The sequence below is a fragment of the Oryctolagus cuniculus genome, chromosome 5, assembly GCF_964237555.1.
Source record: "Oryctolagus cuniculus chromosome 5, mOryCun1.1, whole genome shotgun sequence".
Classification (NCBI taxonomy): Eukaryota; Metazoa; Chordata; class Mammalia; order Lagomorpha; family Leporidae; genus Oryctolagus; species Oryctolagus cuniculus.
In genome coordinates, this window is record NC_091436.1 from 89,034,046 (window position 1) to 89,057,535 (window position 23,490).

Genomic DNA, 23,490 nt, shown 5'->3' on the forward strand with positions numbered 1-23,490 from the left:
TGTATTTCTGGAGATATGTTTCTGGGGCTTGGTGGAGCACTGAAGGCTTACACTTGAGCTCCAGGGGTATGTGCTTGTTGGGGCCAGGGAGCTGAGGCCACCATTTGTATTTGGGGCAAAAGTTCAGAGTGACACCCAAGATTGGGCTTGGTGGAGCACTTCTGGCTACAGTCAGTGGGGAGATGTGATGTTTGAAGTCCCAGCTTTTCTCTAGCCAGGGTGAACTAGCTGTTCAAAGCTTAGAGTGAACCTATAGTGCCAGCCCACTTTACCCCACCCAGTTGTGCACGCTGACCAGAGCAGCAACTCACTCTGTAATGTGTCCCTGGACCTTACTGTGAGATCTGTCCTCAGTGTACGGGGAGCTCTGAGTCTCTGCATGGGAACCCAGCAGAAACCTGTGATTTTTGAAGTTGTTGGGGGGGGGGCAGTAGAAAAGAGGACACTTAGTTCCACCTGGGCAGGCCTCCTTATTTCCAGAGTACTGGGGGTGCCCCAGCTGCCTCGCTCCCATCATCTGTCACTGCACAGAGTGCTGAGTGGGCCTGGGTTCTGGGGCTGCTGCTGCCCTGTTGGTCCCAGGTGGATCCATGGGGCTCACACTGCCATGCTAGAATGCAGAAATGTCTCCAGGAACCCTGGAAAGATGATAGGCAAGAACTGCTTATGAGCCAGCAGCGCAGCTCACTAGGCTAATCCTCCGCCTGCGGCGCCGGCACCCCAGGTTCTAGTCCCGGTCGGGGCACTGGATTCTGTCTCGGTTGCTCCTCTTCCAGTCTAGCTCTCTGCTGTGGCCCGGGAAGGCAGTGGAGTTTGTCCCAAGTGCTTGGGCTCTTTTTTTTTTTTTTTTTTTGACAGGCAGAGTGGACAGTGAGAGAGAGAGACAGAGAGAAAGGTCTTCCTTTTGCCATTGGTTCACCCTCCAATGGCTGCCGCGGCCGGTGCGCTGCGGCCGACGCACCGCGCTGATCTGATGGCAGGAGCCAGGAGCTAGGTGCTTCTCCTGGTCTCCCATGGGGTGCAGGGCCCAAGCACTTGGGCCATCCTCCACTGCACTCCCTGGCCACAGCAGAGAGCTGGCCTGGAAGAGGGGCAACCAGGACAGAATCCGGCGCCCCGACCGGGACTAGAACCCGGTGTGCTGGTGCCGCTAGGCGGAGGATTAGCCTAGTGAGCCGCGGCGCCGGCTCTGCACCCGCATGGGAGACCAGAAGGAGGCACCTGGCTCCTGGCTTTGGATCGGCTCAGCACGCTGGCCGTTGCGGCCATTTGGGGAGTGAACAAACGGAAGGAAGACCTTTCTCTCTGTCTCTCTCTCTCACTTCTAACTCTGCCTGTCAAAAAAAAAAAAAAAAACAAAAAACAAAAACAACAACAACAAAAAACCTGCTTATGGGTGGTTCCTCCTCTCACATGGCACCTACTTGCTGCAATCCCTGAGGGGTGAGAGAGGGAACCTTGTAGGTTTCCCCTCCAACGTCCCAGAAACCCAAGTTTTTGAAGGAACACTCCTCACTAAGCTGCTGGTCTATGACAGCAGAATTCCTGTCTGGAGAGGGTGGGCCAAGTGGGAGGTCTGCACAGGTGAGCTCTGGGCAGGTGAGCTCTGCCTGCAGTCTCCTTTACACCCTCTCCCTGATGACAGGAAATCCCCTGGCCCTGGGGTCTTGTTCCTCTTTCTCCTCTAAGTTGCTCGACCTGTTTTGCTTGTCCCACTGTGTTCCTGCTTCTCTCCTACTACCTCTGGTGCTCTTCCTGTGGATGTAGCTGCTTTGTGGTATCCTGGTGGAGGAGGAGGCAAACACTGGACTTCTCTGTGTGGCCATCTGGAATCCACCCAAATATTTTAAATTAAAAAAAATTTAGGCCGGCACCACAGCTCGCTAGGCTAATCCTCCACCTTGCGGCGCTGGTGTCCTGGTCGGGGCGCCGGATTCTGTCCCGCTTGCCCCTCTTCCAGGCCAGCTCTCTGCTGTGGCCAGGGAGTGCAGTGAAGGATGGCCCAAGTGCTTGGGCCCTGCACCCCATGGGAGACCAGGATAAGTACCTGGCTCCTGCCATCGGATCAGCGCAGCGCGCCGGCCGCGGCGGCCATTGGAGGGTGAACCAACAGCAAAGGAAGACCTTTCTATCTGTCTCTCTCTCTCACTGTCCACTCTGCCTGTCAAAATTAATTAATTAATTAAATATTTATTCATTCATTTGAAAGCCAATTGATAGTGAGAGACAGAAATAGATCCTACAGTCTGCTGGTTCACCCTCCAAATGGCTGCAGTGGTTCATGCTGGCCAGGATGAAGCCTTGAGCTAGGAACCCCATCTTGGTTTCCTGCATGGTGATAGGAACCCAAGCATTTGGGTTGTCACCTGCGGCCTTCCCAGCTGCATTAGCAGAAGCTGGATCAGAAGCAGAGCAGCCAGGACTTGAACCAGCACTCAGATATGGGTTGCTGGTATCTCAAGCAATGTCTTAATTCACTGTACCATAATACTAGCCCCATAATTTTTAGTTACTTGTTAAACTAGGTAGTGGGGGAGTACGGCAGATAATGTTAAAGATTTCAGTTGAGAGTCTGACACTAAAAAAGAATTACAAGCATGAACTAAGGCTGCAAATCAAAGAATCAAGTTCTGTGTGAAGGAATTGCTCAACATAAGGCACTTAGAACATAATCTCTAATGCATATTCTTTCCTGGACTCTGTAACAGTGTCAGAAATGCCTGTTTATGTATGTTGCATGTTGTTTTCAAAGTGCTTTTATGTATATTATTTAATGAAAGATTATAAATGCATCTATGAATTGAATTGAGAATGCCATTTAAGTTCTCTGTGTATAAGATAGTAAATATTTCTTGAATTAAAATATTTAATAAAATAATAAAGCTATCTTTATAAGAAAAGTTTAAAAAATTCATGGAAAATATGTGTATGAATTTCAAAAGGTCTTTGTGCCAGAATATACTTATCTTTTTGAAGCACCCTTGTACGGTGGATGTCCATATGTTGTTTCAAGTAATTTGATTCCTACCACTTATTTATGGAAGCAATTTTCACTGGTTTGATAAAAATGGAGATATATTCAATACATTTTAAAAAACATTTTAAATGTTCATGATAGTTTGTCAGGTATGCAGGAAATTAAAAATAATCTTTTTTTTTTCCTGTCAGAGGTCTTTTTATCAGTATCCATGACCGAGGTCATATTGCTTCAATTCTTAATGCATGGCCAGAAGATGTCATCAAAGTAAGTTGTCAGATTTCTTCATTATGGTAAATTTGTTCTCTAAAGCCACTTAAAACATATGGACAGTTGTTGTGTTCAATAGCTTTTCAAGTGAATATCACTTAATTTATATCCCTTTGAATTCTGCACCATGGACTAATTTTATTCTGATGCCATCTTGATACTGTTTACCCCTTATTTTTATCTAATTTCTTAGTATTACTTTATTTGTTATAAATGATTATATATATATATATACACACATATATATGTATGTATAACATCCAGTATCACTGGAATTTTTCTAAGCAAACTCCATTATTATATCTGCTAAGTTTAATTATCCTGTAAGTGAAATCCAAGTAGACAAACGAATCTATTAAGTTACTTATTTTATCATTATGACTTTATGGAATGCATTTAATTTTCTCTGTGTGAGCTAATAAAAATAGAAGTAATTATAGTACCTGACATCTGGTAGCTTTCTGTGAGACACTTTACATGGCTTAACTCCTAGGATTACCATGCTAAATTTGTAAGGAAAGAAAGACACAGATGGATTATATAGTAGTGCATGGCTGGTGGGAATTGCATGTAGACCCCAGAGCCCTCCTCTTCTTTCTTTCTCTCTTTCTCTCTCTCTCTTTCTCTTTCTTTTTCTCTTTTTCTTCTTTTTGACAGGCAGAGTTAGACAGTGAGAGAAAGAGAGAGACAGAGAGAAAAGTCTTCCTTTTTCCGTTGGTTCACCCCCCAGGTGGCCGCTATGGCCTGCGCGTTGCATCTGGCGCACTGCACTGATCTGAAGCCAGGAGCCAGGTGCTTTCTCCTGGTCTCCCATGTAGGTGCAAGGCCCAAGCACTTGGGCCGTCCTCTACTGCTTTCCTGGGCCACAGCAGAGAGCTGCACTGGAAGAGGAGCAACGGGGATAGAATCCGGCACCCAAACTGGGATTAGAACCCAGGGTGCCGGCGCCGCAGGTGGAGGATTAGCCTAGTGACCCGTGGCGCCAGCCTAGAGCCCTGCTCTTAAGCACAGTGCTGTGCTGTCTTCTGTGTCCGAGGGAGGTGAGATGTACTTGGCTTTCTGTTTTCTTTGTTGTGTGCATAGCCACTCTAAGATGTCTTTTGAAACTAAGATAGGATAAATCATTGTCTTTTGGTAGTCCAGAAGCACTTCAGTTATTACTTCTGAAATGTGATTCTTTTAATTATCTTGTCTATTTGAACATTTATGGCTAGAATTGATTAATTTGCCTCTCTAAGGCTCATGTGAGGGAAATTTCTAAAATAAAATGTTTTTTTTTTTTTTATTTCTAGTCTTCCCAGTTTTTTCACTTTCCCTACTTATAGTTGCCCTGTACTTTTCTTCCATAACTAGAGTGTTCTAGATGCTTCGTAGGACCTAACCTAAGAAATGTGCTAGTTCAATAAAGCAGTGTGTCAGCATCTAAGGAGGGTATTTATATTTTGGCCAGAATTGTAGAGAAGATTTTAAGAATCTACCAGTTGATAAAAGAAAAAGTTCTGGAGTAAAGCGTTTTAATCAACATCCCTATAATATCAGCTAGTCAATTAGCAGTCATTTTTATTCTTGTTCCTTCAACTAGCTAATTTGTGCATATGTGACTTGATTAATTCCATGTATTTATCCTTTGGACTCTCAGTATTGGGCTGTCAATGATGTTCTTGACCCTAACCATGTCCACATTTATTTAAAAAGCTTAACAGAGCATCTGGGACATAGTAGGAACTTAATAAATGGAAGCTCTTGATTATAATAGAATACTGAAGCATACTGAGGTATAATGGAATACTGAAAATACATATACTACAAAGACAATCAATTAGTAGATAATATATAAACTATGTGGTATTGTGTCATAATCATTCAACAAAGAATATCATTCACAGAAGACTGGAAAAGTGGAGAAAACTTTTCCAGTAAAGTTGGAACTTAAATATAACCTTTGATCATTAGAGAAGAAGATACTTTCCTAAGAATGGAACATATGACTGTAGGTATCACGTTCAGGAAGAAAATGGTGTGTTCTTAGCCAATAAAGAAACTGCTTGGCCTGACCAAAGCTGAGTGCTAGTATTGTGATGTAGTCAAATTAAAGAAGAGGTGATCAGATTATTTTAAAATGCCTTACAGTTCAAAAAGAGTGATTTAAACTTGACAGAGTGTCTCTCTTTAAACCATGGGTCCATTCTCTGAGGGAGTCCTCTGTTTTTACTTAGAATTGGTTAAGAGGGAATGCATGGAACCCACAGATACAGAAGGCCAGCTAGTAGAAGAGGTGGGAGATATGCAGGCTTGATCCAAGAATCCTGCACTTCAGAGAGGAGGATAAGCTATAGTCACACTCTATCATACCAATCTCTAGCCAAGCCCTTATGGGTATGAATCCTAAAGAAAGCATCTTCAAATAAAAGAGAAAACATAAACTGAGGATGCAAATCCAAATGGCTTGACCTTTCTCTTGACCAAAAGTGCTTGACCTTTCTCTCCCCGTTCTGGCTGAAGTACGGAGTGAGGATGAGAGTCAGGAGAACAAACCAACAAGCAAAGCCAATTAGTTGCAGGATAACAGAATGGACTCAACTGAATTCCAAGTCAGAAAAGGAATGAGTTGAGAGGTCTTCCAGATTTTGGAAAGTAAAAGAGAATAAAATAAGATTTATGAAAGCTAGATCTAAGTTTGGAAAATGTAAAATAATCAGTAAAAAATTTATAAATCTAAAAACTTAAAATATTAGCCTTCATTTCCAGAAGGGCCCATTGAATACCAAGCAGAATTAGTAAAAATAAATAAATGAACCAGCCACTGACACATTGACACATCCTATTGAAAACTTGGAACTTCATGATAAAGTGAATTTCCCAAGTAGGGGTAAGATTACCTAGATTAGCAATAAATTTTCAAAGAAAATGGAGGAATTCTCTACTCAACAAAATTATAAATCAAGAATAGAAAAAATTTGCTTTCAGATATTCTTCTGTATGGAGAATTACTCAAGGTTGAAGTTACCAAAACAAAAGTAAGTTCAAGAAAGAAAGACATAAGCTATGAGGAAAATTGAGCAATGACACCAGTCCAAATAATTTTTGATAATGGGGATGAAAAGCTTAGGACAATGGTTAATGCTATTCCTAATAAAGGATTATATTAAAAATAAAAAATAGAGTTTCAAATTAAGCAAGGAAGTGATTTTATGTAAATAATATTTGAGGACGATTCATGTAGAATGGCTACTAGAGAGCAGGAAAAGCAAGAATTCAGCTTTTAGGTTGGCTACAAGAGAAGTATAGGCCCTGGGAAAGGAGAAGAAAAAGTGAAGACAGGACACATGGAGGGTGTCTGTGTGTTCAGAACAGCCCTGTTTCATATAGGAAGTTTCTGGTCAGAGGTCCAAGATGGATGAATAGGGAAGACACGCTGATTCTGACCACAGGAAGATAACAGAAGAAAAGGGGAGGGATTACATTCCCAGGGACAGAGAGAAGTTTGTAGTAGAAAATTCTACAAGAAGAGAGATACTTTGGAGCAGTGGGGACAGCACAATCAAGCAGTAGCAAGCAGGGCACTGCCACCAGCCACTCCTGCAACTGGTGACTGGAGGGGCCTCCATCTTCTTGGAGCAAGGCACCCGGCAACCAGCAAGGAGGAAACACCATCTAAGGAAGGCAAATAGAGGCTGCTGTGACCTAAGCATGACTGGGAGTTTTTATTGGAGGGATAAATTCGTGGTCCCCACTGACTTTGAGTCTGGCCTGTAGGACTAGTGGGGAGCAGGGTGCCCACTTAGACCCATGAAGTGCTCCCCTCCCCTCATTCTTTTAAGGTGCCTGGACTTGACTTCTCACAGTGGAGCACCAACCAATCTCTATTGATTAGGTAGCTGACTCTGGGAGCACAATGACTCTTTCTGTGGATGGGAGGCTTGTAGGGCTGAGAGGGGAATCTCCTGCTCCCTGTGATTGTGGGAAACCTGTGCCTTGTGACTTTGGAATTTTGTGACTGCTATATGGTATGCGATGGGGTGTGGCTGGGTCTTGGGGCAACCTCTGTGTCTGGCTTCAGAGGATCAGAGTTCAGTGCTCACACTGAGGAGCTCACAGATCCTTTGTGTGGGTTATGCACCTGCATGGGTAAGGTGCCTAGGCAATGTGGGCTCACCCCAGATGGTTTGTTCACCTTGGTAGAAGGGGGCTGATGCTGTGTTCACATCAGGCAAAATAATCATACCCTCCTCTTGGCTGACAATAAAGATCTACCATGTCCAAATTGGGTGTCACCCTGAACTCTTGCCCCACCCTCAAGCACTGTCTGCAGCTCCCTGGTCCCATCCAGAATATGCTTCTTCATATCCACGGAAGGAGTAGGCTCTCCACTAAGCCACCAAGGCACATTTCAGACATAAAAGCCTTCAGTGGGGGCCGGCGCCGTGGCTCACTTGGTTAATCCTCCACCTGCGGCGCTGGCATCCCATATAGGTGCCGGGGTTCTAGTCCCAGTTGCTCCTCTTCCAGTCCAGCTCTCTGCTGTGGCCTAGAAGAGCAGTGGAGGATGGCCCAAGTGCTTGGGCTCTGCACCTGCGTGGGAGACCTGGAGGAAGCACCTGGCTCCTAGCTTCGGATTGGCGCAGTGTGCCGGTAGTGGAGGCCATTTGGGGAGTGAACCAATGGAAGGAAGACCTTTCTCTCTGTCTCTCTTTCTCACTAACTCTGCCTGTCTAGTAAAAAAAAGCCTTCAGTGGAGAAAACCAACAAGTATTTCTACAAATGCCTAAAAATAATATAGAAATACAAGAAATTCAAATAAGTAAGACAAAAGGAACTACACACTTCAATATTAGAATGTGAAGATGAACAGACTTCTTTTTTTTTATTTGACAGGTAGAGTTATAGACAGAGAGAGACAGAGAGAAAGGTCTTCCTTCCATTGGTTCACCCCCCCCAAATGGCCACTATGCCCAGCACGCTGCGCCAGTGCGAAGCCAGGAACCAGGTGCTTCTTCCTGGTCTCCCATGCAGGTGCAGGGGCCCAAGCACTTGGGCCATCCTCCACTGCACTCCCTGGCCACAGCAGAGAGCTGGCCTGGAAGAGGGGCAACCGGAACTAGAACCCCGCACCCACATGGGATGCTGGCACCACAGGCGGAGGATTAACCAAGTGAGCCACGGCGCCGGCCCCTTTTTTTGTTATTAATTTTAATTAGTTTTAATGATATTCCTTTCCTCCATCCCACCCTTACTATCTCCCTCCTACATTTATGCTTCTCCCTTTCTTTTTTTTAAGATAAAATTTATATTTGTATTACAATAAAAGAGGCTTAAAACTTCAACTAAAAAGAAGTTTAACAAGTAGGGCCAGTTCTGTGGCATAGCAAGTAAAGCCACTGCCTATGACTCCCGCATCCCATGTGGGCACCAGTTTGAGTCCTGGCTGCTCTGCTGCTGATCCACTACCTGCAGATAAACCTGGAAAAGCAGTGGATGATAGCTCAAGCACTTGATTCCCTGCACACACGGGAGACCTGGAAGAATCTCCTGGTTCCTGGCTTCAGATCAACCTACCTCTGGCCTTTGTGGCCATTTGGGGAATGCATCAGCAGCTGGAAGATTATTTCTCTCTCTCTCTTATTTTCTTTCTCTCTCACTGTAACTCCACCTTTCAAATAAATAACTTTTTAAAAAAGGAAGTTTAACAAGTAAAAAACAAAAAAATGATATTTTATTGGTTGAGAAAACATATTTTAAATTACCATTACAATAAAAAGGCTTAATACCTCACCTAATAAAAAGTTCAACCGATAAAAAGCAAAAAGACCCTAGTTTAGTGGGAATGTGGAAAATGACTTTAAACAATAATTGAATGGAAAAATGACTATTTCACCCATATACAGTAAATAAAATAATCACAGAGCAGTAAAAATATTGTAGTGTAACATTCTTAACCATTGGTTTTACAAAGGTATAAAACAAAGTTTTTAAAAACTGTATTTGCAGCAGTATTGATACACACATATGTTTTTCTTTTCTGTTTGTTTTTTAAAATTTAGCTCACTTATGTAAGGGAGAGCATGCAGTATTTGTCTTTCTGGGTCCAGGTTATTTAACTCACAATGATGTCCTCCAGTTGTATTCATTTTGCTGCAGATGGTAGAATTTTATTCTTTTTTATAGCTGAATAATATTCTATTGTATACATACACACAGGTAGTGTGTGAATATATGTTTTTGTTATTTATTCATTCATCTGATGATGGACACCTTGGTTGATTCCAAATTTGGCTGTTGTGAACAGTGCTGCTTTAAACATTGTGTTGCAGGTATCTCTTTGATTCATTGTGTTCAGTCTTTTCAGTATATACCCCATAGTGGGATTGCTGGATTATACTGCAAGTTTATTTCTAGGTTTCTTTTTTTAAAGATTTATTTATTTATTTGAAAGTCAGAGTTACACCGAGAGAGGAGAGGCAGAGAGAGAGAGAATGAGAGAGAGAGGGAGAGAGGTCTTCCATCTGATGGTTCACTCTCCAATTGGCTGCAACAGCCAGCAGAGAGCTGGATTGGAAGTGGAGCAGCCGGTTCTTGAAGCGGCGCCCATATGGGATACTGGCACTTCAGGCCAGGGCGTTAACCCACTGTGCCACAGTGCCGGCCCCCTATTTCTAGTTTTTTAAGAAATCTGAACACTGTTTTCCACAGTGGCTGTAGTAAACTACATTTCTACTATCAGTGTGTGAGCATTCTCCTTTGCTACATTGTTGCCAGCAGTTGTTACTCCCTGCATTTTGAATTTTAGGCACTCTGACAAGTGTAAGGTGATACTGTGGTTGTGATTTGCATTTCCCTGATGGCTAGTGATGTTAAGCATTTTTTCATATATATGTTAGCCATTTGATTTCCTCTTTTGACAATTATTAAAGTCCTTTGCCCATTTCTGAACTGATTAGTTGTTTGTTTTTTGTTGTTGTTGTTGAGTTTTTCAAGTTGCTGATATATTTAGGATATGAATCCTTTGTCAGATAGGTGGTTTACAAATATTTTTCCCATTCTGTCAATGGTATCTTCACTCTACTAATTGTTTCCTTTGCTGTGCAAAAGCTTTTGAGTTTGATAGAGTCATATTTGTTTACCTTTGCTTTTGTTGCCTGTTGTTTGGGTAAAGACAAATGATTGATGAAATGCCTGAAAAAGGATTTCAAAAGAATTATTATAAGATTACTCAAAAACAAGGAGAACCAAATTCATGAGTTAAAAAAATCTATACATAACATGGATGAAAAATGTTGCTGGGAGATAGAGAAATTGAAGAGAAAGCAAACTGAAATATTAGAAATAAAAATTCAATATCTCAAATAAAAACTATAGTAGAAAGCTTTAGGGGCCAAGGTTGTGGCATAGGTAGGTTAAGCCTCCAGCTGAGATGCTAGCATCCCATATGGGTCCTGGTTCAAGACCTGGCTGCTCACTTCCAATCCAGTTCCCTTCTGAAACCCCTGGGAAAGCAGCAGAGGATGGCCCAAGTGCTTGGGCCCCTGCACCCACATGGGACACCCAGAAAAGGCTTTGGGCCCCTGGCTTCAGCATGGCTCAACCCTGGACATTGAAGTCATTGGGAGAGTGAACAAGCAGATAGATGATCTAATTCTGTCTTCCCACCTTTCTCTTAAAAAAAAACTTTAAAAACAGACTCAATAAGGCAGAAGAAATAATATTCAAGTAGAGACAAATATTTGGAAATATCTGTCAGACAAAAAAGAGAAAAAACTAGTAAAAAATGAAAACAATATTTTATATATATGGTATACTATCAAATGACCAAACATACATGTTTAGGGAGTTCCAAAGTATGGAAAGAAAGAGTGGATTAGAAGACCTGTTCAGTGAAATAATAGCAGAAAACCCTAATTTGTAGAAATATATGGACATTCAAGTATAGGAAGCACATAGAACTCGTAATAGATATGATCAGAAAAGATCTTTGCCATGACACATTATAGTCACATTTTCAAAAATAAAACATAAAGAAAAGATTTTACAGTGTGCATGAGAGAAATTCCAGATTACTTTCAAAGGATCTTCAGTAAGACTGACAGCTGATTTCTCATTGGAAACCCTACATACTAGGAGAGAATATAGAGACATAGTCCAAGTCCTAAAAGAAAAAAAAATTTCAAGCAAGAATAATGTACACAGCAAAGCTCTCATTTATAAGTGAAGGTGAAATAAAGATCTTCCAAAATAAGCAGAAATTGAATTTGTCACCATTTGTCCAGCCTTATAAATGATAATTAAGAATGTACTACACACAGAAACAAAGATAATCATCAAGTGAAAGAATGTAAAGGCAGAAAATTTCCTAGTAAAGGTACAAAGAAAATCCAAAATAAAAAATAGGAATATTTATGGAAAAATAGCAGAACCAAGTTATTACTTATCAATAATCCCCTTGAATGTAAGTGGCCTAAATTACCCAATTATATGATACTAACTGGTTGAATGAATTAAAAAATAGGACACATCTGTATGCTGCCTGCAAGAAACATGCCTCACCAACAAAGATACACACCAGATTGGAAGTGAAAGGGTGGAAAAATATATTCCATGCTAATTGAAAGCAAAAATGATCAGGAGTAGCCATCTAATAGCAGACAATATAGACATTCAGAGAAAAGCTGTTAAAAGAGGCAAGGAAGGACATTATGTAATGATTAAGTCATCATTTCAACAGGAAAATGTGACTGTAGAAATTGTGTATGCGCCCAGTGTTAGGGCACCTGCCTTTTGAAAACAAGTGTAATTAGATCTACAGGGAGACATGGGGTCCAATACAATAATAAAGGGGAACTTAAACACCCCACTTCCCTCTAAGGACAAATCAACTAGATGAAAAATCAACCAAGAAACAATAGAGATAATCGACACTGTGGACCAAATGAACCTAATTGATATCTATAGAACATTTCCTCCCACAGCTGCAGAAAACATTGTTTTCATCAGTGTATGGAATTTTCTCAAGGATAGACCATATGCTAGGACATAAAGCAAGTCTCAACAAATTCAAAGAAATTGAAGTCATACCATGTATCTATTCTGACCACAGTGGAGCAACTTAAGAAACCATAGAAAATATGCAAGCACATGGAGACTGAACAACATGCTCCTGAATGAACAGTGGTTCATAGAGGAAATAAAACATATCTGGAAATGAATGAAGATGGCAACACAATATATAAAAACTTAAGAGATACAGCAAAAGTGGTGTTAAAAGGAAAGTTTATAGCAATTGGTGCCTACATCAAGAAATTGGAAAGTCATCAAATAGATGATCTAACAATGCATTCAAGGAACTACAAAAACAAGGACAGGAGGCCGGCGCCATGGCTCACTTGGTTAATCCTCCACCTGCGGCGCCGGCATTCCCTATGGGCGCCGGGTTCTAGACCCGGTTGCTCCTCTTCCAGTCCAGCTCTCTGCTGTGGCCCGGGAGGGCAGTGAAGGATGGCCCAAGTGCTTGGGCCCCTGCACCTGCATGGGAGACCAGGAGGAATCACCTGGCTCCTGGCTTTGGATCAGCATAGCTCCAGCTGTAGCAGCCATTTGGGAAGTGAACCAATGGAAGGAAGACCTTTCTCTCTCTCTCTCTCTCTCCCTCTCTCTCTCTCTCTCCCTCTTTCACTGTCTAACTCTGTCAAATAAAAAAAAAAAAAGAAAAATAAGGACAAATAAACCCAAAATTAGTAGGAGGAAGGAAATAATTAATTTGATAAAACAAAGCCAAGTTGAAACAAACAAAAGATCAGTGAAATGAAGGGCTGGTTTTGAAAAAATAAATAAAATTGCTATACCATTCCCCCAACTTCCCAAAAAAAGGGGATTGTGGAGAGGAAACAAATCAATAAAATCAGAGGTGAAAATGGGAGATGTTGCAATAGATACCACAGAAATAGAAAGAATCATCAGGAATTGCTACAAACAGCTATATGCCAACAAATAGGAAAATCTAGAATAAATGGAGAGATTTCTGTACACACATAACCTACCAAAATTGAGTCATGAAGATACTAAAAACCTAAACAGACCAATAGGCAAGTCAGTGATTGAATCAGTAATGATTTTCTCCTAACAAAGAAAATCCCAGGACCAGAAAGCTTCACTGCTGAATTTTACCAAACTTTTAAAGAAGAACTAATCCCAAATCTTCTCAAACTATTGAAAACAATTGGAAGGGAGGGAATTCCCCCAAACTCCTATGAACCCAACATCACCTTAATTCCAAAACCAGAAAAAGATACAACAAATACAGAACTATAGACTGATGAACACTGATGCAAAAATCCTCAGCAAAATACTAGCAAATAGAATTCAACAACACATCAGAAAGATCATTCAGCCAGACCAAGTGGGCTTTATCCCAATAGGGATGCGGGTGGGAGAGACGATATGGGGGGGAAGCCATTGTAATCCATAAGCCGTACTTTGGAAATTTATATTCATTAAATAAAAGTTAAAAAAAAATCTTCTTGTGAAAGCAACAGCAAAAAAAAAATGTATTTTTATATGCCCCTAACTTTTTAAAAAAATTATTTTTATTTTGGTAAACAGATTTCATATAACTCAAATATACCAATTTAGGAACATAGAGAGATTTCCCACCCTTCCCTCCTTTTGGACCAAGCTCACACCTTTCCTCCTCCTTCACCTCTTATTCCCTTTGTTAATTTTTACAATGATCTACTTTCAGTTTACTTTATAAGATTAACCCTGCACTGAGTAAAGAGTTCAACAAACAAAAACAAAGCACACTGTTCAATAGTAGAGACAAGGGCTATAAACAATCAGAGGATTTCAAAATGTCAATTTCACTCCTATGCATTACATTTTTGCTACTTTGTTACCGCATATCAGGGGAAACATATGGTATTTGTCTTTTGGGGATTGGCTTTTTTCACTAGGTATAATGGTTTCCAGTTACATCTGTTTTGATGCAAAAGACAGGATTTCATTTTTTAAGGCTGAGTAGTATTCTATACTCTATATAATCACAATTTCTATATCCAGTCATCATTTCATGGACATCTGGGTTGATTCCATACTTTAGCTATTGTGAATTGAGCTGCAGTAAGCATGGTGGTACAGGTAACTCTTTCATATGCTGATTTCATTTTGTTTGGGTAATTTTCCAGGAGTGGAATGGCTGCGTTATGTTATATCTGTTTTCAGCTTCCTGAGGTATCACCATGTTGTCTTCCACAATGGCTATACCATTTTACTTTCCAACCAACAGTAGATTAGGGAACCTTTTTCCCCACTTCCTTACCTGCATTTACTGTGTTTTTGTCGTCTCTATGAGAGCCAATTTAACTGGGGTGAGGTGAAACCTCTTTGTGGTTTTGATTTACATTTCTTTGATGGCTAGTAATCCAAGCATTTTTTCATGTGTCTGTGGCCTTTGAATTTCCTCTTTTGAAAAATGGCTGTTCAAGTCCTTTGCCCATTTCTTAACTGTATTGTTAATTTGTAGTTGTTGAGTTTCTTGAGCTCTTTATGGATTCTGGATATTAATCCTTTATCAGTTGCACACTCTACAAATACTTTCTCCCATTCCGTTGGTTCCCTCTTCACTTTGCTAAGTGTTTCCTTTGTAGTGCAGAAGCCTCTTAGCTTGATAAAATCCTGTTTGTCGATTTTGGCTTTGATGGCCTGTGCTTCTGGGGTGTTTTCCAAGAAGTCCTTGTCTATGCCAATGTCTTGCAGAGTTTCCCCAATGTTCTCCTCTAGTAATTTGATAGTATCAGATTATAGATTTAGATGCTTGAACCATTTTGAATGGATTTTTGTGTCAGGTGTAAGGTAGAAGGGGTCTTGTTTCATACTTCTGCATGCAGAGATCCAGTTTTCCCAGCACCACTTGTTGAAGTGACTGCCTTTCTCCAGGGGTTGATTTTAGCTCCTTTGTCAAAGATTAGTTGGTTGTAGATGCATAGATTGATTTCTGGAGTTTTCTTCTGTTCAGTTGTTCTACACCTCTGTTTTTATGCCAGTACCAGGATGTTTTGATTATAACTGCCGTACAGTATGTCTTGAAAGCCAATATTGTGATGCCTCCAGCTTTGTTTTTGTTGTTTAAGATAGCTTTAGGTATTTGGGGTCTCTTATGTTTACATATGAATTTTAGCATCATTTTTTCTATATTTTAGAATTATGTTTTTTTTGATTGAGATTGCATTCGATCTATAAATTGCTTTAAGTAATATGAACATTTTGATGATATTATTTCAATCCACAAACATTGGTGATTTTTACATTTTTGTGTCTTCTGTTTCTTTCTTTAGTGTTTTGTAATTTTCATTGTAGATAAATTTCACTTACTTCGTTAAATTTATTCTAAGATATTTAAATTTTTTGTAGCTATTGTGAATGGGACTTATCTTACAAGTTCTTTTTCAGCCATCACATGAGAATAGAGTTTGCATACAATTCTATTGATTTTTAAAAAAATTTTTGACAGGCAGAGTAGACAGAGAGAGAGACAGAGAGAAAGGCCTTCCTTTGCCATTGGTTCACCCCCAAATGGCCGCTACAGCCTGCACGCTGCACCGATCTGAAGCCAGGAGCCAGGTTCTTCCTCCTGGTCTCCCATGTGGGTGCAGGGCCCAAGCACTTGGGCCATCCTCCACTGCCTTCCTGGGCCACAGCAGAGAGCTGGACTGGAAGAGGAGCAACCGGGACAGGATCTGGCACCCCAACCGGGACTAGAACCCTGGATGCCGGCGCCACAGGCGGAGGATTAGCCAAGTGAGCTGTGGCATCGGCTATATTGATTTTTGTATGTTACTTTTATATCCTACCACTTTGCCAAACTCCTTTATGAGTTCCAATAGTCTCTTAGTGGATTCTTTTGGTTCCCCTATGTATGGAATCTTGTCATCTGCAAACAGGAGTAATTTAACTTCCTCCTTTCCAATTTATATCCTTTGATTTTTTTTTTTCTTGCCTAGAGGCACTGGCTCAAGCTTCTAGGGCTACATTGAATAGCAATGGTGAAGAGTAGGCATCCTTGTCTGCTTCTGGATCTTAGTAGAAAAGCTTCCAAATTTCTCCATTCAATAAGATGCTGGCTGTGAGTTTGTCATAAATTGCCTTGATTGTGTTGATGGATATTCCTTCTATAACTAATTTGTTTAACGTTTTCATCATGAAAAGATGCTGTATTTTATCAAATGCTTTCTCTGCATCTGTTGAGATAATCATATGATTTTTATTCATCAGTTTGTTGATGTAATGTATCTCATTGATTGATTTCTGTATGTTAAACTGTCCCTGAATACTAGGGATGAATCCCACTTTGTGTGGTGAGGATCTTTCTGATGTGTTGTTGGATTCTATTCTATTCTAGTATTTTGTTGAGGATTTTTGCATCAGTGTTCATAGGACATAGTGGTCTATAGTTCTCCTTCTTTGTTGTATCTTTTTCTGGTTTTGGAATAAGGTGACACTGGTTTCATAGAAGGAGTTTTCCTCCCTTTCAATATTTTTAAATATTGTGAGAAGAAATGAAATTAATTCAGGCATGTATTTACTTAATATATATGCTTTCAAAATAAATGAAATTATGTACTATTTTAAACATCTTTTTATAGAAGCTTGAAACTTATGAAACTTACAACAATCAACTCTTTGGTTTTAATTACCTTCAGTGAAATCTGGAAAGCATCATATAAATTGTTCAGATATCATCTAACTTCATGACAATGTTATTTTTCTTATAAAATATATCATAAAAATATTTAAGTATAGCCAGGCCATTTGGACTTTCCCTGTGTAGGGAGCACATTCACAAAAGTATAGATATGAATGATGTATATAAGTAATTCTATTCATAGTAAAGCAGCAAATAAAACCATGTTTATTAAATGTACATTTGAAAACTTGACTTCAATTTAAGAAACAACATTATAGTCATCTGTGGGGAGCAACTGGGAGCAACTCGGACTAGACTAAGTTACTGGAATTAAGACTTATTCTATGCATCTGCTCTCCCACAATATGGCGCTGGGAGAGGAGGAAACAGCTTCTACCCAGCTGCCTCCAGTTCAACCAATAAGCTGCAGGACCTGCTCCTGATTGGAGGAGAGCAGCGTACTCGGCGTGTGGGTAGCAGAGTTGGGATTGGTGGAAGAGGACTATAAAGGAGGAGAGAGACAACATGCACCAGGAACATCTAAGGGGAACATCTATCTGAAGGAACACCTGTGCAGCCCCCGAGAGAGCCGGCCGGTGGTGTACCGCTCCCCCGCGGAAGTGGGGAATGTGGCAGGGGGAACCGCCCTTCCACAGAGGTGGAAGGGTCGGTAGCCAACCCGGGAAGAACCAGCAGCAAACCCGGGAAGGGCCGAGCAGACAAAAGAACAGCGCAGGGTCCTGTGTCGTTCCTCCACGAAGACGGGGAGCGACATAATGGTGCCGTGACTCAGATATGAAGCCTAGGCAGGGTTTAGTGTCGTTCCTCCATGAAGAGGGGGAGCGACAGTCATCTGTAGTATTTGTTTATTTTTCTGTCTTAAATTGGAGCTAAGTTAATACAGTAGTATAAGGTTTCCTCTTCAAATAGCATAGCATACTGAACCATTGAAATTAGACATGGAAAATATTCCAAAGATGAGCTATGTGGAATATACACAAATAATTTTCACTTACCTCTCAATTGTGGGTACTTTTAAGTGAATTTTCAAGAGCTGCATAGCATAGGTTAAAAGGAAATTAAAGGAAAAGTATAAATTTTAAATGTATGGTGTAATATTGTCATTGTACTAGGAATTAACATATCCAGGTTCTGGTTTTTTAATACTAACCAGTAATGACTTTAGGGAAATTATTTTCTGTGATATTCACTTTCCTTATCTATGAAGTAAGAATGGTGGACTGAATATACTCTAGATTCATCTTTCTTTCTAAAATGTTGGCTGTAGGGGAAGATGTTTGGTATATTGGTTAAGATACCACTTTGAGATACCTGCATCCATATCTGAGTACTTGAGTTTGAGTCCCTTTCTGCTGCTGAGCCAGCTTCCTTCTAATGCATCTTGGGAGGTAGCAAGTGATGGCTCAAGTGCTTGGACACCTGGGATCCACATGGAAAACCCAGATTGAGTTCTGGAATCCTGGCTTCAGCCTGGTTCAGCCCCAGCTGTTGTGAATATCTGGGGAATGAACCAGGAGATGGAAGATATGTCTCGTTTTCTGTCTCTTTGCCTTTCAAATAGTATGAAAATAATGAAATAAAAATTTTTTTTTAAATGTTGGTTCTGTACATTAGTTCTGATAGTAATAATAGTAGCAATAATAACTTCTTTTAAAGATTTATATATTTATTTGAAAGGCAGAGTTCCAGAGAAGCAGAGGCAGAGAGAAAGAGGTCTTCCATCCTCTGGTTTACTTCCCAAATGGCTGCAACACCCAGAGCTGTGTTGGTCTGAAGCCAGAAGCCAGGGGCTTCTTCTGGGTCTCCCGTGTGGGTACAGGGACCCAAGGACTTGGGCCATCTTCTACTGCTTTCTCAGGCCATAACAGAGAGCTGGATCGAAAGTGGAGCAGCCAGGACTCAAACTGGCACCCATACAGGATGCTGGCTCTACAGGCAGTGGCTTTACCTTCTATGCTCCAGTGCTGGGCCCTAACTATACATTTTAAAAGAATTTGTAATGTTCCAGGTACAGTGATAAGTTCTTTATATGTAATTATTTTGTTTTATGGTGTTATAGATTTATTCAATTGACTAATATTAATTGATTGTTTACTATGTGCCAAATACTGTGCTAGGTTCTGGTGTACAGTGGTGAGCAAAACAGAGCTGATTCCTAGTTTTATATAGCTATGCTTAGAAGGACATTGATTATTCTAATTTTACAAATAAAAAACAGGAGCTTAAATTCATTGCTTTATCCAGGGTCAAATAACTGAAATGGTTTAAGGTTCCAATTATGATATTACATTACATGGAATAGAATCTTCATATGATTAAAACGTATCCTTCATAAATATCCATAGCGATTAGAAATAACTAAACAAAATTCCTTAAGTCTAGTGGAAGATTATCAGGCAAGAAGTAGCATACTGTATGGGCATGTTTTAAAGATGGTAAAAAAATATGCCAATAAATAAATAAAATTTTAAAAAAAGAAAAATATGCCAAGTGATTATAGGAGTTAAAGACAATGTGTTAAAATTATTGTGGAAAATAGGAGGTTGGTGCCAGGATGCATCAACTAACAGAGAGCATTTTGAGGCAGAATTATAGCCTTAGTCCAGTCAAATTTAGTGAGGAGCACCCTTGTAATTGTACTCAAAGTGGATTTGACTAGTCTCAAAGGTCCCCTAAGTTTATCTTGGGTTCCAGGTTTGAGCTCATTTTTCTTTACTTTTTTCACTTGTACCTCTTTATGGAAGTTAAATTGTTTGGGTTGTTTGAATCTCTCTATACATTTTCATTTCTTTTGAAAAATAGCCTCATTAAGTATATATTTATTTTTACGTGTTTCAAATGTGTATAAAAATCAAATTTGTTTCTTCTCTCCATTCTTCCACAGTAATGATCATAAAATTTTTTGCATGTATATACAAGTTAAGTTTTTAACATCTTAATATTTGATATGTGTATCAACTTCAGAAATAGAGGCAAATTGTTTCTGAGAATTTGCAAAGTCTATTAATGGGTCTTTCTCTTTTCTTTTTCTTCTAGGCTATTGTGGTGACTGACGGAGAGCGTATTCTTGGCTTGGGAGACCTGGGTTGTAATGGCATGGGCATCCCTGTGGGTAAACTGGCTCTGTATACAGCTTGTGGAGGGGTGAATCCTCAAGAATGTCTGCCTGTCATTCTGGATGTGGGCACAGAAAATGAGGTAAACAATTTAAATCCTTTTGATGGCTCCATACCTTAAATCTAGCATTAATTCTTTCAATTTGAGCTTATTGCAGGAATTTTATCGAATTCACTCATTTTTGTTTGCCTTTCCTTCCCTCTCTCCTCAGATCTACCCCACAATTCTTAAAATTATTCTTTCTGTTCTCTAAGCTGCTCTTTATGATATGATTTACCTTCTATCAGCTTCCTTAGTGTCTTTTAATGCTTTGTATGTATTAATGCTTTGATAAGTATTTATACCATTATTACATGTCTTCAGTTGATGGACATTTGGGTTGATTCCATGTCTTTGCTATTGTGAATTGAGCTGCAATAAACATTTAGGTACCGAAAGCTCTTTCATATGCTGATTTCATTTCCCCTGGGTAGATTCCCTGGAGTTGGATGGCTGGGTCATACGGTAGGTATATATTCAAGTTTCTGAAGTATCTCCATACTGTTCCATAGTGGCTTTACCAGCTTACATTCCAACCAACAATGGGTAAGGGTACCTTTTTCCCCACATCCTCACCAGCATTTGTTGTTTGTTGATTTCTGTATGAGAGCCATACTATCTGGGGTGAGGTGAAACCTCATTGTGGTTTTGATTTGCATTTCCCTGACAGCTAGTTACCCTGAACATTTTTTCATGTGTCTGCTGGCCATTGGATTTCTTCTTTTTGAAAAATGTCTGTTCAAGTCCTTTGCCCATTTCGTAACTGGATTGTTTTGTTGTTGTTGAGTTTCTTGATCTCTTTATATATTCTGGTTATTACACCTTTATCAGTTGTGTAATTTGCAAGTATTTTCTCCTATTCTCTTGGTTACCTCTTCACTCTGCTGATTGTTCTTTTTCACCCACTGTTCATTCAGGAGCATGTTGTTCAGTCTCCATGTGTTTGTATATGATCTGGGGATTCCTGAGTTGTTGATTATCAGCTTCATTCCACTGTGGTCAGAGAATATGCATGGTATGATCTCGATATTTTGAATTTGCTGAAACTTGCTTTATGACCCTGCATGTGGTCGGTCAATCCTAGACAAAGGTCCATGCGCTGGTGAGAAGAATGTGTATTCTTTGGCTGTAGGGTGGAAAGCTCTGTAGATATCTGCTAGGTCCATTTGGTCTCTAGTGTTGATTAACACTTCTGTTTCCTTGCTGATTTTCTGTGTGGTTGATCTGTCCATTGCTGAAAGTGGAGTATTGAAATCCCTCATTACTATTGTATTTCTCTCCCTTTTGTATAGCCAGGTGCCCTGTAATTAGGTACATATATGTTTATAATAGTCACATCTTCCTTTTGAATTGATCTCTTAATCATTATGCAGTGCCCTTCTTTGTCTCTCTTAATAATAGTTTTTGTGCTAAAGTATATTTTGTGTGCTATTAGAATGGCTATACCATCTCTTTTTTTTGTTTCTGGTAGCATGGATTATCTTTTTCCATCCTTTTGCTTTCAGTCTGCATGTATCTTTGTTGGTAAGATGTGTTTCTTGTAGGGAGCAAATAGATGGGTTTTCTTTTTTAATCCATTCAGCCAGTCTGTGTCTTTTAACTGGTGAGTTGAGACCACTTACATTCAGGGTAACTATTGTTAAGTAACAACTAGGCCCTGCTGTATTTCTGTTAGTTCTATTTTTTACTTTGAGATTTCATTGTACTTTTACTGGGCTGTTTTCTGCCTTCACCTTCTTTTGTAGTGATGTTCCATTTTCTGTTTTTCTGTGTGTAGCACATCTCTGAGCATCTTGTAGGGCTATACAAGTAGTTAAAAATTCTTTCAATTTTTGTTTGTTATGGAAGATCTTTATTTCATCTTCATTCATAAATGAGAGCTTTGCCTAATACAGTATTCTGGGTTGACAGTTTTTTTCTCTAAGCACTTGGAATATATCTCACTGTCACTCCCCCTCTTTGTGGAGGAACGACACAGGACCTGCGCTGTTCTTTTGTCTGCTCGGCCCTCCCCGGGTTTGCTGCTGGTTCTTCCCGGGTTGGCTGCCGTCCCTCCACCTCTGTGGAGGGGCGGGCCCCCCTGCCACTTTCCCCACTTCCGCGGGGGAGTGGAACACCGCCGGCCGGCTCTCTTGGGGGCTGCTCAGATGTTATCCGGATGTTCCCCTTAGATGTTCCTCAGGTGTTCCTGGTGCATGTTGTCTCTCTCCTCCTTTATAGTCCTCTTCCACCAATCCCAGCTCTGCTACCCACACGCCGAGTATGCTGCTCTCCTCCAATCAGGAGCAAGATCAGCTCCTGCAACTCAGTCAATCAAATTGGCAAGAGGCAGCTGTGTAGAAGCTGTTTACTCCCTTCTCAGCGCCATATTGTGGGAGAGCAGATGCATAGAATAAGTCTTAATTCCAGTAACTTAGTCTAGTCCGAGTTGCTCCCCACATCTCACCATTCTCTCCCAGCCTGTAGGGTTTCTGATGAGAAGTCTGCTATGAGTCTAATTGGGGTTCCTCTGAATGTGATCAGGCATTTCTCGTGCACATTTTAGAATCTTTTCTTTATGTTTTATTGTGGAGAGTTTTACTACAATGTGTCATGGTGTAGGTCTTTTTTTGGTCATGTCTAATGGTAGTTCTGTGTGTTTCATGTACTTGGATGTCCCTGTCTTTTCCCAAATTGGGGAAGTTTTCTGTTATTATTTCATTAAAAAGGCCTTCAAATCCTTTGTCTCTTTCCACACCGTCAGGAACTCCTAGCACCCATATGTTGGGTTGATTGATAGTATCTTATAGAACTCCAACAGTGTTTTTTAGTTTTATAGTTTCTTTTTATTTTTATTTTTTTGGTCTGACTGGATAATTTCCAGACATTTGTTTTCTAGTTCTGATATTCTTTCTTCTGTTTCACATACTCTATTATTAATATTTTCCACTGTGTTTTTAATTTGATCTAGAGTTCTTCATTTCTAGCATTTCATTCTGATTTCTGATTTTTTTTAACTTTTATTTAATGAATATAAATTTCCAAAGTACAGCTTATGGATTACAATGGCTTCCCCCCCATAACGTCCCTCCCACCCGCAACCCTTCCCTTTCCCACTCCCTCTCCCCTTCCATTCACATCATGATTCATTTTCGATTCTCTTTATATACAGAAGATCAGTTTAGCATACATTAAGTAAAGATTTCAACAGTTTGCTCCCACACAGAAACATAAAGTGAAAAATACTGTTTGAGTACTAGTTATAGCATTAAATCTCAATGTACAGCACACTAAGGCCGAAGATCCTACATGAGGAGTAAGTGCACAGTGACTCCTGTTGTTGACTTAACAAATTGACACTCTTGTTTATGGCCTTAGTAATCACCCTAGGCTCTTGTCATGAGCTGCCAAGGCT

General features: G+C 40.2%; 1 protein-coding gene across 1 annotated transcript in view; it reads left to right on the forward strand.

Annotated features, from left to right (window-relative positions):
* ME1 (malic enzyme 1) overlaps positions 1-23,490 on the forward strand; it is a 242,233-nt gene that overhangs the window by 80,646 nt on the left and 138,097 nt on the right. Inside the window, exons 4-5 of the mRNA XM_002714552.5 lie at positions 3,169-3,244; positions 19,977-20,138. Coding sequence (XP_002714598.2) covers positions 3,169-3,244; positions 19,977-20,138 — 238 coding nt within the window. The remainder of the gene's footprint in view (positions 1-3,168; positions 3,245-19,976; positions 20,139-23,490) is intronic.